The sequence below is a fragment of the Platalea leucorodia genome (assembly GCF_965183815.1).
Source record: "Platalea leucorodia genome assembly, chromosome: 13".
Taxonomy (NCBI): Eukaryota; Metazoa; Chordata; class Aves; order Pelecaniformes; family Threskiornithidae; genus Platalea; species Platalea leucorodia.
In genome coordinates this window covers 6177420-6190600 of record NC_138835.1, presented here as the reverse complement: position 1 = coordinate 6190600, position 13181 = coordinate 6177420, and the positions used below count along the sequence as shown (strand labels likewise).

The 13181-nt window shown below is 38.5% G+C and overlaps 1 protein-coding gene across 1 annotated transcript in view; it reads left to right on the top strand.

The window, feature by feature from the left end:
• The window catches only part of VAPB (VAMP associated protein B and C), a 32705-nt gene extending 23209 nt beyond the window's left edge, over window positions 1-9496 (top strand). The window contains exons 3-6 of the mRNA XM_082325923.1: window positions 1137-1240; window positions 3499-3579; window positions 5864-6040; window positions 8236-9496. Coding sequence (XP_082182049.1) covers window positions 1137-1240; window positions 3499-3579; window positions 5864-6040; window positions 8236-8394 — 521 coding nt within the window. The 3' untranslated portion in view covers window positions 8395-9496. The remainder of the gene's footprint in view (window positions 1-1136; window positions 1241-3498; window positions 3580-5863; window positions 6041-8235) is intronic.
• The last annotated feature ends 3685 nt before the right edge of the window (window positions 9497-13181 follow it).

Here is a 13181-nt window from a genome sequence, read left to right as displayed (position 1 = left end):
GCTCATTGAAGGAGGCAAATTGGTTTGACTTTCCTTCATTTGCAATAAATGGGATCTTTGGATATCGCTTTTATAAGGCAAACCCCTGCAATTAGTGCATATGAGGTTGGGCACATAATGTTAATAGCACTAGTACTTGAAAGTAATCTTAATTCTTGAACTGCTTCTCTTCTTAGTGATTGAATTGAGGGACTGAAGTAGCCTCATGGGTCATAAAATGTGAATTTTTAAACCTCTACACCATTTTTCATGTTACCAGTAATTGCAGTATATGCAAGCTTCACTTTAAATTTGAAGGGGTGGTAGCTTTTTGCAATATCTAATAACATGTTTGTGTAAACTGCTTTGCTTATTTTCACATATGTTCTGTCTCATGTTGAAGCCAAAACTGTGTTCGTTAATTCCCCTGGAACAGAGTCATTTTCTGCATAAATAAATTCTGGAATGTTCATGATTTTTGCATGGAGAGAAATACATTTCTTGTATACCTTTCACAGGGAAAGTTTATATAGCATTTAACCATAAACCTCCAGCTGTAAATTGGTAACAAACTTTCAGCAACTTATTTTTGGAAGAGAAATATCTGTACTTGATAAAACAAATACCGTGAGACTCTTAAACTTTGTAGAGGAAATTTCCGTCCTGAGACTTGAACCTCAAGGTTTGAAATGTTTGACTTTGCCACTGTAGCTTTTCTCAGGAACCATCAACAATACTGTGTGTACAGGTGATCAAAATGCCAGCTTGTTACTTCTGCCTCAAGGATGGAGGAAGAAAAAAGGATGCTTTCTTTGAGAATTTTTCCCTCTGTCCCAGAAGATATGTAAATTATCCTATTTACTATAAATTACTATTATTATCTTGCCGTAGTTGTGTACGGAATATTGTACGGTGATCAGCGTTTCCAAAATTCTCAGACAAAAATCTAGGCAGACAGAAGGCAGCTGTTTCTCTTATCTTCTTTTAAAATTTTGTTTTAAAGTGAGGTTCTTGATCCCATCTGCTGCTTTGGTCATAGCATACAACTTGAAACCATTTTAATGTTTGTATTTCTCAAATCTGGTAACTGTATCATCAGTGCATGACTGTGCATCAGAGCAACGTTAACATAATGTGTTTTGGGGGTTTTCTTGCAGTGATGCTACAGCCTTTTGACTATGACCCTAATGAGAAAAGTAAACACAAGTTCATGGTTCAGTCTATGTTTGCTCCGGCTGATACTTCAGATATGGAAGCAGTAGTAAGTACTGAAATTAATTAAAACGGATTTCTTTCTGATTGTATAATTTTATAAGACCTTTTACTGTGTTGCTTAAGGGCTGTTGTCAAACTACACTGGAATGATCCTTGAAAGCTTTGCCAGATTGCCATCTCTGTGCATGGCAAGGTGTTTTCTGTTTATTTTGAGCCCCAGGAATCTTGCACTGAAAGACACTGTTGGTGTCTGTGGTTGCTTCTTTAGGATGCTGCTGTCAGTTATGGGATACCAAGCCATGAAACAAATGCTAAGTAGTTGTAATTTTTTTCAATGTATCATTTTTTGGAAAGGCCAACTTGAACTATATATTCTAAGAATATATAGAATATATTCTAAGTCTGTGGCATCTTTTATATTTTATGCCTCTGCTCTCAGTCTTGAGTCTTCCCTTGAGCAGTTCCTTTTCCCAGCAAGAACGAGGAAGAAGATTTACAAGTCTTGTATTTTTCTTTATCCCTACCTATGTCTGTTGTGGCTTAGGTAAATGAAAGGCCCTCATAAATTTTGTCCTGTGGATTACAAATGAGAGTAACAGAAGCATGTAGGTGCTGAAGCAAAGAAAGACAAAAGACGTAGAAATAAGATGTCGGGCTACATTAAGACAAATTGGAAAGGAACAAGCCATTATGTCAACTGGTGGCTTTCCCATAACAGCAAGATTTGCTACTGTGGGAAGGGTCGAGGAAGCTTTCTCTAGTCTAGCTTTTGTTAGCTTGAGAGAATAGTCAGTAGCTACTGAGGACACAATAAAAAAGGAAAAAAGGCCATTACTCTAACGTGTGGGGCTTGTGTGTGTTTGTATGTATGTGTATTACTTAAGCCAACCCCAAAAAACCTCACAGTACATATCATGGCTTTTTTTACAGTAGTCTTTACAATATGCATCTTCTTCTGAATAGCTTTTTAAAGCTGTGGCACTCTGCAGGGTTAAGAATTTCCCTTCTGAAAGAGATTTATGGAAGTATATTTGTTTAATGGCCTCAAACTAAGATCCAGTGGGAGAAACAGCCATAGTAGTAAAATGTCTGCATCACTAGAAAGATAAGCCAGTCTGCCCTTCTTTCTAACTCTTTAATTTTTATGAGTTACTTTATACCATGAAAAATGTTACTCTGCTAGCAAAGAATGTTTTTTAGGACCTAGATGGGCCTTTCAGTTTTCCAGAGCTCTCCAGACCGCTATGATTTCTTTTCCTATAACACTTGATCAGTTCTCAGTTTTGTTACCACTCTCTAAATCTCTTCTTATTCTGGATAAACAGGTGAGACAAATTACGGGAGTATTATAAAGCTTTCAACACTTCACAGGCAGCCAACGAGCTCAAAATAGAATTCTGACTTCAGCCACAGAAGAGCTGAAGTACGATTCAGCTATTTAGGATGAGTCAAATACTTCTTCAGGCTGCACAGGGGTTAGCCATAATTTGACACCTACTTGAGATACGCTGAGCAATACCATGCTACCAGAAGTATGGTCAAAGTGAAGAGAAGCATGTGAGAACACCAGGACATAAATGTGGACACTTCTTGCTGTATATCACTACTATGAATCAATCTTTTCAGTTCAGGGTTACAGCTGATACCGAGCAAAAATTTATAACTGTTAATCCCTATTAAAAATATCAGAAGGAAACTTTTTTTATGGTAGACTCCCTAGTTGAAGGGGAGAGAAAGGATGAGAGGGGAAGCGATCCCTTTCTATATGTCGCACATCTGTTACTGTTTAGACATTGATGCTGAAAAATAATGAGGTGGAAAGCAAGGAGGGGGAAGAACAGTCCTGTAGTTCATATCAGTCAGGAAGAAAACCTCATGTAAAATTTGAAAAGCTTGAATAGGAACTCTGCTGAACAAAGACTTCAGAACTAACATTGTTACTGATTTGGGGTTTTGTTATCTTTCCCTTCCTTTGAATGCACCCCTCTTTTTTTTTTTTTTTTTTTAAGGTAGCTCCCCCTATCTATGCTAATTACTCTTACAGAATTCCCAGTTCTCTCATAAATTAACTGTGTAAATTTCAGATTTAGTATGTTGTCCTTCATAGTATGTAGTCTTTCTTTGCGGTACCACTCAGTTACATATTTGGTTTCATTTTTCATCATGTATGTGGTTAACGGTAGCATGGTAAACACCTGTGGGGTTTTTCCTGAGTGAGATATTTGTTTACATAATACACTGCATTTTCCATCTGCCTTATTATACTAATATGTTTAATATTACATTAATATTAAATTATTCCAGTGGAAAGAAGCAAAACCGGAAGAACTCATGGATTCGAAACTTAGGTGTGTGTTTGAGCTACCAGCGGAAAATGATAAGCCTGTGAGTATTCAGATGCATATTGAGTGTTTTATCTTAATACCACAGTAAATCATGTAAAATGGCATGTTTATACACACAGCTATATAAGCAAAAGACAGAACCCTCTGTTTCACTGCCTGGATGGCATCACCCTTTCAAAACCCAATATAAACTATTTAAAATCTTAGTGATGCTTAACGTAACTAGCAGCTAATTTGAACAATCTAAGTGCAACACAAGTACAATGGAATCTTTGAGTTGATCTGTTTTCATTTAGTGAAAGATCACAGGATAAAGAATATTTTTTTAAAAAAATTGAAAGATACTGATTGATGGTCATAATGCTCAGAGTTTATACTGAAGCAGTTACAACCATCAGCAATATAAATTTGCCTTTCCAACACTCTGCTTCCTTGTGTTGTGGTTTAACCTCAGCTGGCAACTAAGCACCACACAGCCTCATGTACTCCCCCCCCGCAGTGGGATGGGGGAGAGAATCAGAAGGGTAAAAGTGAGAAAACTCGTGGGTTGAGCTAAAGACAGTTTAATAGGTAAAGCAAAAGCTGCACACACAAGCAAAGCAAAACAAAGAATTCATTCACTCCTGCCCATTGGCAGGCAGGTGTTCAGCCATCTCGAGGAAAGCAGGGCTCCACCATGTGTAATGGTTACATGGGAAGACAAAGACCATCACCCCGGATGTTCCCCCCCTTCCTTCTTCCTCCAGCTTTATATGCTGAGCATGACATCATATGGTGTGGCATAGCCCTTTGGTCAGCTGGGGTCAGCTGTCCCAGCCGCGTTCCCTCCCAGCTTCTTGCGCACCCCCAGCCCCCTCACTGGCAGGGTGGTGTGAGAAGCAGAGGCGGCCTTGACTCTGTGTAAGCACTGCTCAGCAATAGCTAAAACATCCCTGTTATCAACACTGTTTGCAGCAGAAACCTAAAGCCTAGCTCCATACTAGGTGCTATGAAGAAAATTAACTCTATCCCAGCCAGAACCAGCACATTCCCCACCCCTTATTCCATGCCATTTACATCATGCTCAGCTCCCATGCTATCCAATACATCCTCATCAACCACCAACCCCCCTTTCCATCCTTACTATAATACACAGATATCATTCCCTTAGTCTATGGACCACCCCTGTGAAATGTCCAGAGAATGTCCAGAAGTGCCCACAAAGTGCCCATTGAGTTCATTTAGTCCATGACTTTGGGCTCCATCCGTGATGGTGGTCACTCAGGACAGGAGAGGTGGTTCGTTGCATGGAGTTACTGGGCACCAAAGCCAGCTCAGGTCGGGTCACTGCTGCACGTGCACTGCTTCTTGTAAGGCTTGTCCTCCACAGGTTCAGGTGGTTCCTGCTATAGTAATTCCCATAGCATGCAGCTCAAATCCTGGGTTACAACAATTTAAAGGTATTTCCACTACAATCTCCACCCCAGTCCCTTTGGGCCAGACCATCGGGTTTAACATTGCAATGAACTCCTCCCCCTTGCCCCTGCTCCAGCTTGGACTTATCCACAGACTGCAGTCCCTTAAGGGTGTACCGGCTCCAAGTGGAGCCTTATCTGTGTGCCACAGTCTCTCCAGGGGTATACCTGCTGCGGCATAGACTTATCCACAGCCACGGTCGCTTTGAGGTGCATCTCTTCCAGTGTGGTGATAACAACGCTGATTTTAGCAAGTAAATTGTTAGAAAGCTAGTAAGGAAGACACAAATGCAGGTGGGGATTATATTGCAATTAGCAGCTATAATATTGGAGGATCCTTTTTTTGTTAGGGTAACGAATGCATTAATTTCAAATGGAAGTATGTAGTGTCAAATATGGAACTGATAATGGAGTGAATGAACTGAAAAATGTTTGAAACATTTGTTGAAAAAATGCAGAGGGAACTGCAGCAGAGCAGGTGGGTGGTTCCTAGCAACACCCTGGTTCCTGGAGTAGCTGCTTGTGTTGTGCTTGGGGAGGGAAAGGTGAGGAGAGAGCTAATACTCCATAAGCAGACTGTGAGCAAATAAGTTCTCATTCATATTGTGGGATATGGTCTAAGGATATTTCCTTTTCTATATATGCAAGGACTGAAAAGTCGAGGTCATTCTGTCTGTACTTGTTGCTGGTGTTTTCTGTGAAACAGAAAAGGGAAGTAAAGGTTACAGAAAGAAAAATGTTTTTATTTCTTTTGATACAGGCATGTTTCAGGTGTGCACAGGCAATTTTACCTGATTCTCCTCCTGAATATCAGGTGTGTGGTGTGGTGGTAATAACTAATCAAAAATCACTCTTATCCTTTTTTAACAGCATGACATAGAAATAAATAAAATTGTATCCACAACTGCAACAAAGACAGATTCCTCTGTAATGTCTAAATCAATAAGTTCTTCTTTGGATGACACTGAAGTTAAGAAAGTAATGGAAGACTATAAGAGGCTTCAAGTAGAAGTTCAGAGGTTACGGGAGGAGAATAAACAGTTTAAGGTAAAGATGCCTTTTTTTTTTTTTCCCCCCCTCAGATTTACCCCTTTCTTGAAAAAGAAGCTTCTGACTTAAAGGTTTGGTTACCTGACCTTGGCACTATATTTTAATATTGTCTATAAATTAAAAGATAATTTAGGTTTCTCTTGAGAAACTGGGAAAAAGTGTTGAAGTCAATGCTTCCTTTGAAAGGAGCGTATGAGTCCTGTGGTCAGAGAAACTGATTGGATAGCAACCCAAAGTAATGAATTCCCTCTCTTTTTCTTTTCCCACCTAATTTTCTCAGTCTGAATTAAGCATTCAGTGTTGAATTTGGCCCTGTGCTCTCAAACTGATGGGAGCTTGAGGGCAGTGTTGTGCAAATACTGAGTGTTTTAGTAATTGCACCTATAATATGCAGTTGAAATAACCAAAGTAAGACAGATTAATAGGAAATATGCTTCCTGTCATACCCAGCACATCACTGTGAAATCAAGTAATTGAGAAGCCTTTATCACCGTGCTGAAAAACACTTTTTACAGTAGTTTCATTTGTTGTAAATGTCTAGTTTCATAGATAACAGCACCAATGAAAATTTGGAATTTGTGACTATTGGAGCCCGATGAAAGAGACTCTGTCCTGTCAGCTCTGATGCTGCTTGGCTGGCTGATGCATGAAGAAATTCTTTAAACATTTGTAAACCAGTTCTGTTTTGCACATAGAAATAATACATTTTTATAGCTGAGACATGACCTTAACTTTTCCTTGTGTTCTTGTTTTGCCAGCGTCTCACAATACTATAAGTACTATATGATCTTATTTTATTGCAAATCAGTCTTGAATAAACACTCTACAGGAGATATCTAGAATTGAGCTGATGTCTTACAGTAACATCTTAAAATGGTGAGCTCTTTGTTCCCTTTGTGGAGTGTTAGAAACATCTGTAAAACATCAGTAAAACAATGTTAAATTACTGCCAGCCACCCGGTGCTCTCCGTGTCAGGCTAGAGTCACTGTCAAAAGCAAGTTAAAATATTTAAAATGAAAATGTGTCGTTACTAGCAGTAAAATTACTATATAGGTAAACAACATTTTGTTGTTTACAAAAGTCAGTTGTCCCCATCTAGACTTACAGCAGTAGTGAGGTATCAGGTAGTCTGTGACTCCTAATAAATAAATAATAATATAAAAAAAAAAAGTTTTCCTCCAGAACGTTAGGTGCCCCTTCAAATTCAAAAGTGAGAAACACTGACATATACTGAGCCTTTTGAATTTCACCTATCTGATAATTTTTAAGGCTGCAGTAACTGTTAGTACAATTTTATTTCTTGAGTATTTTGTTATGTTAGACTAGAGGTTTTTGCTTCAGTATCTTATACTTTAGCACTGTAATACTGTATCACATAAAAAAGTCTAACACTGTTGCTTCAGCTGTATACAAGTTAGGTCACACGACGCTCACTTTACCCTCTCCTGAAGTGCTCTGTGTGTGGAATGGAGTGTGCTAACACACAGCCGTGCTGCGTAACAGTTTAGATCGAGATGTGGGGAACATCGTCTCCACTTGAAGTGATAATATCTGGTGTTATAATGTTGTTTTATCTGTTGTCTCATACATCTTTAAATCAAGAGAGCTGTCAAACTCATATCGAGAAAATATCCTAATTACTGCCATTAGTTTCATGTGAAAATGTCAGCATTAATATGATGGGGGAAATAGATTTCCCTTCAAATGCTGGTGAAATTTGTTTGTGACATCTAACTAGGGGAATGATGAGTATAATTGCCTTAAAGCTGCATATTTTTCACAATCTATCTTAGTTATATTGAACAGCATTTTCCCCAACAGCACTATATTTGATTACAGAGGAAGAAAAGCACCTTTATGCCATTCCCTCCATCATTGTTTTTGAAGTTCTGGAGCTGTCTCCAGACTTTGGACAAGTGTTCTTGCAGGCTTCCTCATTGCTTCCCCGTTACCCTAGCCAGCAGGAGAAAACTTCCAAGAGCATGTGGTTTTTGCTCTGCTAGTCAAGTAGGTGCAGAATTCCTCTCCTACCTCATTACCCTTTCCTTCTCAAGATTATCTAGAAAATAGAGCTCTAAATCAGCTGTAAATTAGCTTTCACCTGTTTTTTCATGCCCACCTAAAATAAATATGGTAAGGGTGAATATTTGGAGCTTTTTTCAGTAGAAGTAATCAACATACCTTCCTTTAGGAAGAAGATGGACTGCGGATGAGGAAGGCACCCCAGACAAACAACCCAATATCTGCTTCTGCAGCTGCTGTCAATGATGAAGGGCTCAGCTCCAGACTACTTGCTTTGGTGGTTTTGTTCTTTGTCTTTGGTGTACTTATAGGAAAAATAGCCTTGTAGAGGCAGCATGCTGGAAATTGTAAATTGGTTTGATGGTTCTGCCATATCATTGGATTAAATTTATTCATAACAATGTTTAAAAAAAAAAAAATTAATGTATGACATCTCACAGGTCTTGCCTTTAAATTACCCCTGCACAAATACTATGTAACATAATCTAGAAAGTTTAAAATGTACAATGAGTGAATGAATGAAAGAGAATATGCTTCAGTGATGAAGAGGGGAAGAAAATCATGATTTAACACTACAATGGAATATTGTATATGTCATTTTAAACATTCTTAGACCCTGGTACATGTTGCTGGATGACCTCTTTTTAAAAAAAAAAAAAAAGGGAAAAAAAAAAAAAACCAACAAGGAAAAATAGAAAAAACTATTCCTCCACTGCTGGAGCTGGCCCTATTGGATGTTTGGAGCTGGGTTAGGCAGGAGGTGTTGATAACTTCTGTAAAATACGTTAATCCACCATTCTGCTCATAAATTTAACAGTTTCTGTCAGTGTCTTCAACTCTGTGCAAGTTACCAATTTCTTGGCACTTAAATGAATAGTGAGAAGCTGAAAAGAATTGTATGTGGCAATGCTGAATGTGCTAGGCATCATTAAGAGGCATATATTGACTGGTATGACGCTCATTTGGAATAAAGGTCAATGCCTTGTTCTCATAAAGGGACCAAGCTACATTGCTGTTGGTTCATTTAGTTGAATTAAAATGTTATTCAGAGATGTTTAATGCATATTTAACTTATTTAATGTATTTCATCTCATGTTTCCTTATTGTCACAAAATTGACTAATACTATATGGTATGAAAAGGCACCTGTTTAAAGCCAGTGACTAGAACTAAAAATTTGCTGCTGTAGTGATGCAAGATTCTTCTGCCTCCTGGTGTTTTGGGCACTACACAATTATTGGGAATTTTGATCATCTGAGCATTGGAGAAACAGTGGTCAGGAAACTGTTTTTGTATGTAAATAAGTCTATCTAGGGGAAAAAATATTAGTAGTAAAGTAGTCCTATGCCGTAAAAGACCAATCCTGTTTGACTATGTAGCATCTTAAAAAAAGAAAAAAAAAAAAAAAAAGAAAAGAAAAGAAAAATTAAATAAAGCCCCCAAATTAATGTTTCCTTTGTTACTTTTGTCATGTTCTCACAGTTTTGGGGGGCGGTGGAAACAGTATTCTCTGTCAGCTTTGTTTATGGCATAAGGAAACTTGCAGCCTTGTTTCAGGATGAATTTTTTTTTTGCAGCCTGATTTTAAAATCAATCCAAACCACCCCATCATGAGCCTGCTATACATAAGTGTTGTTCAGAGTAACCGTGCTGACTGCTGAGGTACAAGGTAACTTCCCATTTTCCAGTTTAGTTGGATTCAGTAGTTAAGACGCTTGATAGCGTGTTGAAAGTAAGGTGAAGGTAACCTTGTTTCTAAGCATACTTTTAGTACAAAATACATAAACTCAATGTGTGTTAATATATTGAACTTCAGTAGATGAATTAGCTTTTGAGCAGGTAAATTCCCATATATTCTTAGATGGTGTGTCCAAAAACCATCGGTGACAGATGTTTTTGTAACAGCTTTCAGGATTAAGATACATCTTTTAAAAGTGACTCCGTTCATGCCTTTATTATTCCTGTGATTTCTTGAGAAAGCTGTTTGGGCTGCAGCCTGTCTGCTACACTCGTTGACCTTTATATTTGTTCAACTTGTGTCTCAAGGGTTTCCTGCTTTGCAAGTGCAAATAAGTGAAATTCTATGTGAGGTTTAATAAGAAAATAGGAGGAAAAAATCTTAACTGGTGTGTTCAGCTTATGAACACGACTCTGGAAGTACTTCTAGAAGATTCAATAGAAAGGACAGGTGTATCTTTAGCATTTTAAAATGCTAGTGCCTTGTCTGCTCAGGATGGAAGTGAGAACGCTATTAAAGTATGCCTGCAAAGGGCAGAGAAGATGGGAGATGAGCCGGAAAGAACGAAGCAGTGAGTTCAGTGTGACAAATTGGGCAGAACTGATCAAGAAAAAGATACTTTCTGGGCAGTAGAAGCTAATGGAGACTTTTACATGAAACATTTGAAAAGAACCTTTTCAGAAAGACAGGGTTGTAAGTGATGGTGCAAAATTAGTTTTTATGGCTTTGAAGAATATATTTGAGAAAAACTTTACGAAGGGAGACTGAGCTATGCGGTATTTTTTTAAGAGGCTGTAAATATCTTGATCTCACTAAAAATGTTTTATCAGAAGAGCTGAATTCCTAATTTGCTTTTTAAAAAAAAAAAAAGTATTAACTTTTTTTGAGAGCCCTTTGTTCTGCTGAAAAACAGCCTCAAAAAAGTTTATTTAAAAAAAAAAAAATCACTGTCTTTGCAGGGTAGAGGGGGAGGATTGAAGCTTTAAACCGATCTCTTGTGAGTGTCTCTGTAATAATGTACCAGGCAAATTTTACACACGCTGTTAGCTGCCACAGTTGACTTTGCTGGCACAGGCAGCTCCCAGATGGAGGGAAAAGCCAGCAGAATGTCTGTCCTCTTCCCAGTGTTCCGTAGTCACTTCTTAGTGATCTGTGACAACTTGGAACTTTAAATCATTTGTGAGCAAAGTTGTTCCTGTTGTTTGCACTCCAGGATTATAAAGAGGTCCCAGAAAACAAGCTAATCCTCTGCTAGATGCCTTGCAAATGTGTGCTCAAGGAGGCCAACTAACAGAGGACCTTAGTTCAGGATCTGTTGGTAACAGCTGTAGCCTGCAGCTGGGGCTGATGGCCACCATCAGTCCTAAACAATACTGTTAAATTAACTCCTTCGATTTTGGAACTTAACAAAACTGAGGTATTTCCTAACTATTTCTGACAACAGCCTGAACAGGCAGTAGCACTGAATTGTCTGGGTAATGCTTTGCTTTTGCTGAGCTTAAAATAAAATGACAAATCAGCGGAATCCTTATTACCTGGCTGTTTGACCGGACCCTTCTTTCATATGCAGTAGAAAGAAATCTAAGGATGTTTTTTCTTCCAAGGTTCCCAAAAGGCCAGTCTGTAGATACATTGCAAAAATGCGTTGGATGGATGTTCTTAAGCCACCTGGATCTTTTGTAAGTTGTTCCTTACATGATGATGCCAGATCAACTCCTTTTCACAAAGTATTCCTAGAAAGTGAATTATTCTGGAGGGCATTGTGTTATCTTAGGAAGTTATGCATGAAACATAGAGTTTCTAAATAAGATTATTGTCTGGTGTCCTCACACAACACCAGATATTAGAAAACTTTAATTGATACATGATAGTAAAAATCAAGTTATTACTTAATCTAATTATTGTCCTTACTGTTATTTTAAGATGCCCACTTGCATATACATTTATTGTTAATTTTTGTAAGAGCCTGTACAGGCTGCTTAGGTAGTCTCCATTGTGTGGAGCTTTACGCTCCTGTCTGCACTCTTTGGGCAAATTTAGTATAAATAGGTATCTAAAATGTCTTGATGCCTAGTACTGGGACATGAATGGAAAATGGTTTCTATTTTCCTGTAGTTAGCCGTATCTTAAAGTAAATATTACATGCATGAATGATCATGACTGTTGCTCCACACTGGCAGTTGTCAGCTGTGAATGCACAGCTGGAACCACTGCATATGCAGTACACACGGGCACCCAGTTTCAAGTTAGCGTTGAACAGCCCTAGGGATCGAAGAGCAAGATACTACCACGTGTGTCGTGTTGGGAGGGATCGATGTACCATAATGTAATTTTCTAAAACCACGGGATTGTAATAGCTCGATGGTGGTATTCCATGTTACTTTTTTGTCCTGCAATGCTGTCAGTGGGATAAAGTTGGAATCTCACTTTGCTAATGGCTAGAGTTTCTTCTCACCAATAAACTATAAAGGGTTTCTATTCGCTGCACATGTAAACTTGCAATTCTTATTATGATCCGGACTTAGCAGTCGTCGTATTTGCATAGTGGTGTGCACACAAAAATGGATTGTTAATGTCTTAAGATAGTTGATGTTGCAGTTCCCTAATGAAAGAAAACTATGTCATCCCTTTTCTTGAGAAAATGCGTGTGACACTTTCATCTCTCAGTTGGAACACTTCCTTCATTCTCGGCACAATAGTGACTTAACCGTAGTATTCTAAGTTTTCGAAACTATACTTCTCTTGCTCCACATGATGTCCTGAAATGCCATATCCTGAGTTCTGTTTTCTATATAAAGTAAATGAGAAAAAAACACAACCAAAAATCCCTCTGTTTGAAATTAAAGAACATGTGAAACAAGGACTCTGAACCTCATCTTTGCTGTGGCTGTGTTACAGCTGCAGCGGAACTTCACAGCAGCGCTAGGGCAGCTTGGGGCTGGAGAGCCGCCTTTTCGTCGTTTGAAACCGGGTTGGCATCCCTTACTCGGATCCTCAAGCGAGCGAGCTGAGAAGGGGCAGGTGGTGAGCGCATTTCAGTGTACATATTTGAGATACCGGGTTTGGGGAGTCAGAAACACCAATATAAAAAGAAGAAAGTAATCTGTACAGGAGTGAGACTAGTTCAGTACCGTATGTGGAAGTTCCTGTTCTTTGTAATCAGATACGTGCCTGCAAATTTAATTTACTAATTAGAAAATACATAATATAACCCAATGTATAACCCAATGTTTAGGCATTTTAGAAAGAACAGCAACTACTGAGCAAGGCTGCTTGCTCACATAGTGAAACCTAGCAGTTCTCTAGCTATACTTTATTAAAAGATGACAGTGGGATACAATGCGAGTATAAATCATCTGTTGCAGTTAGATAAATAGC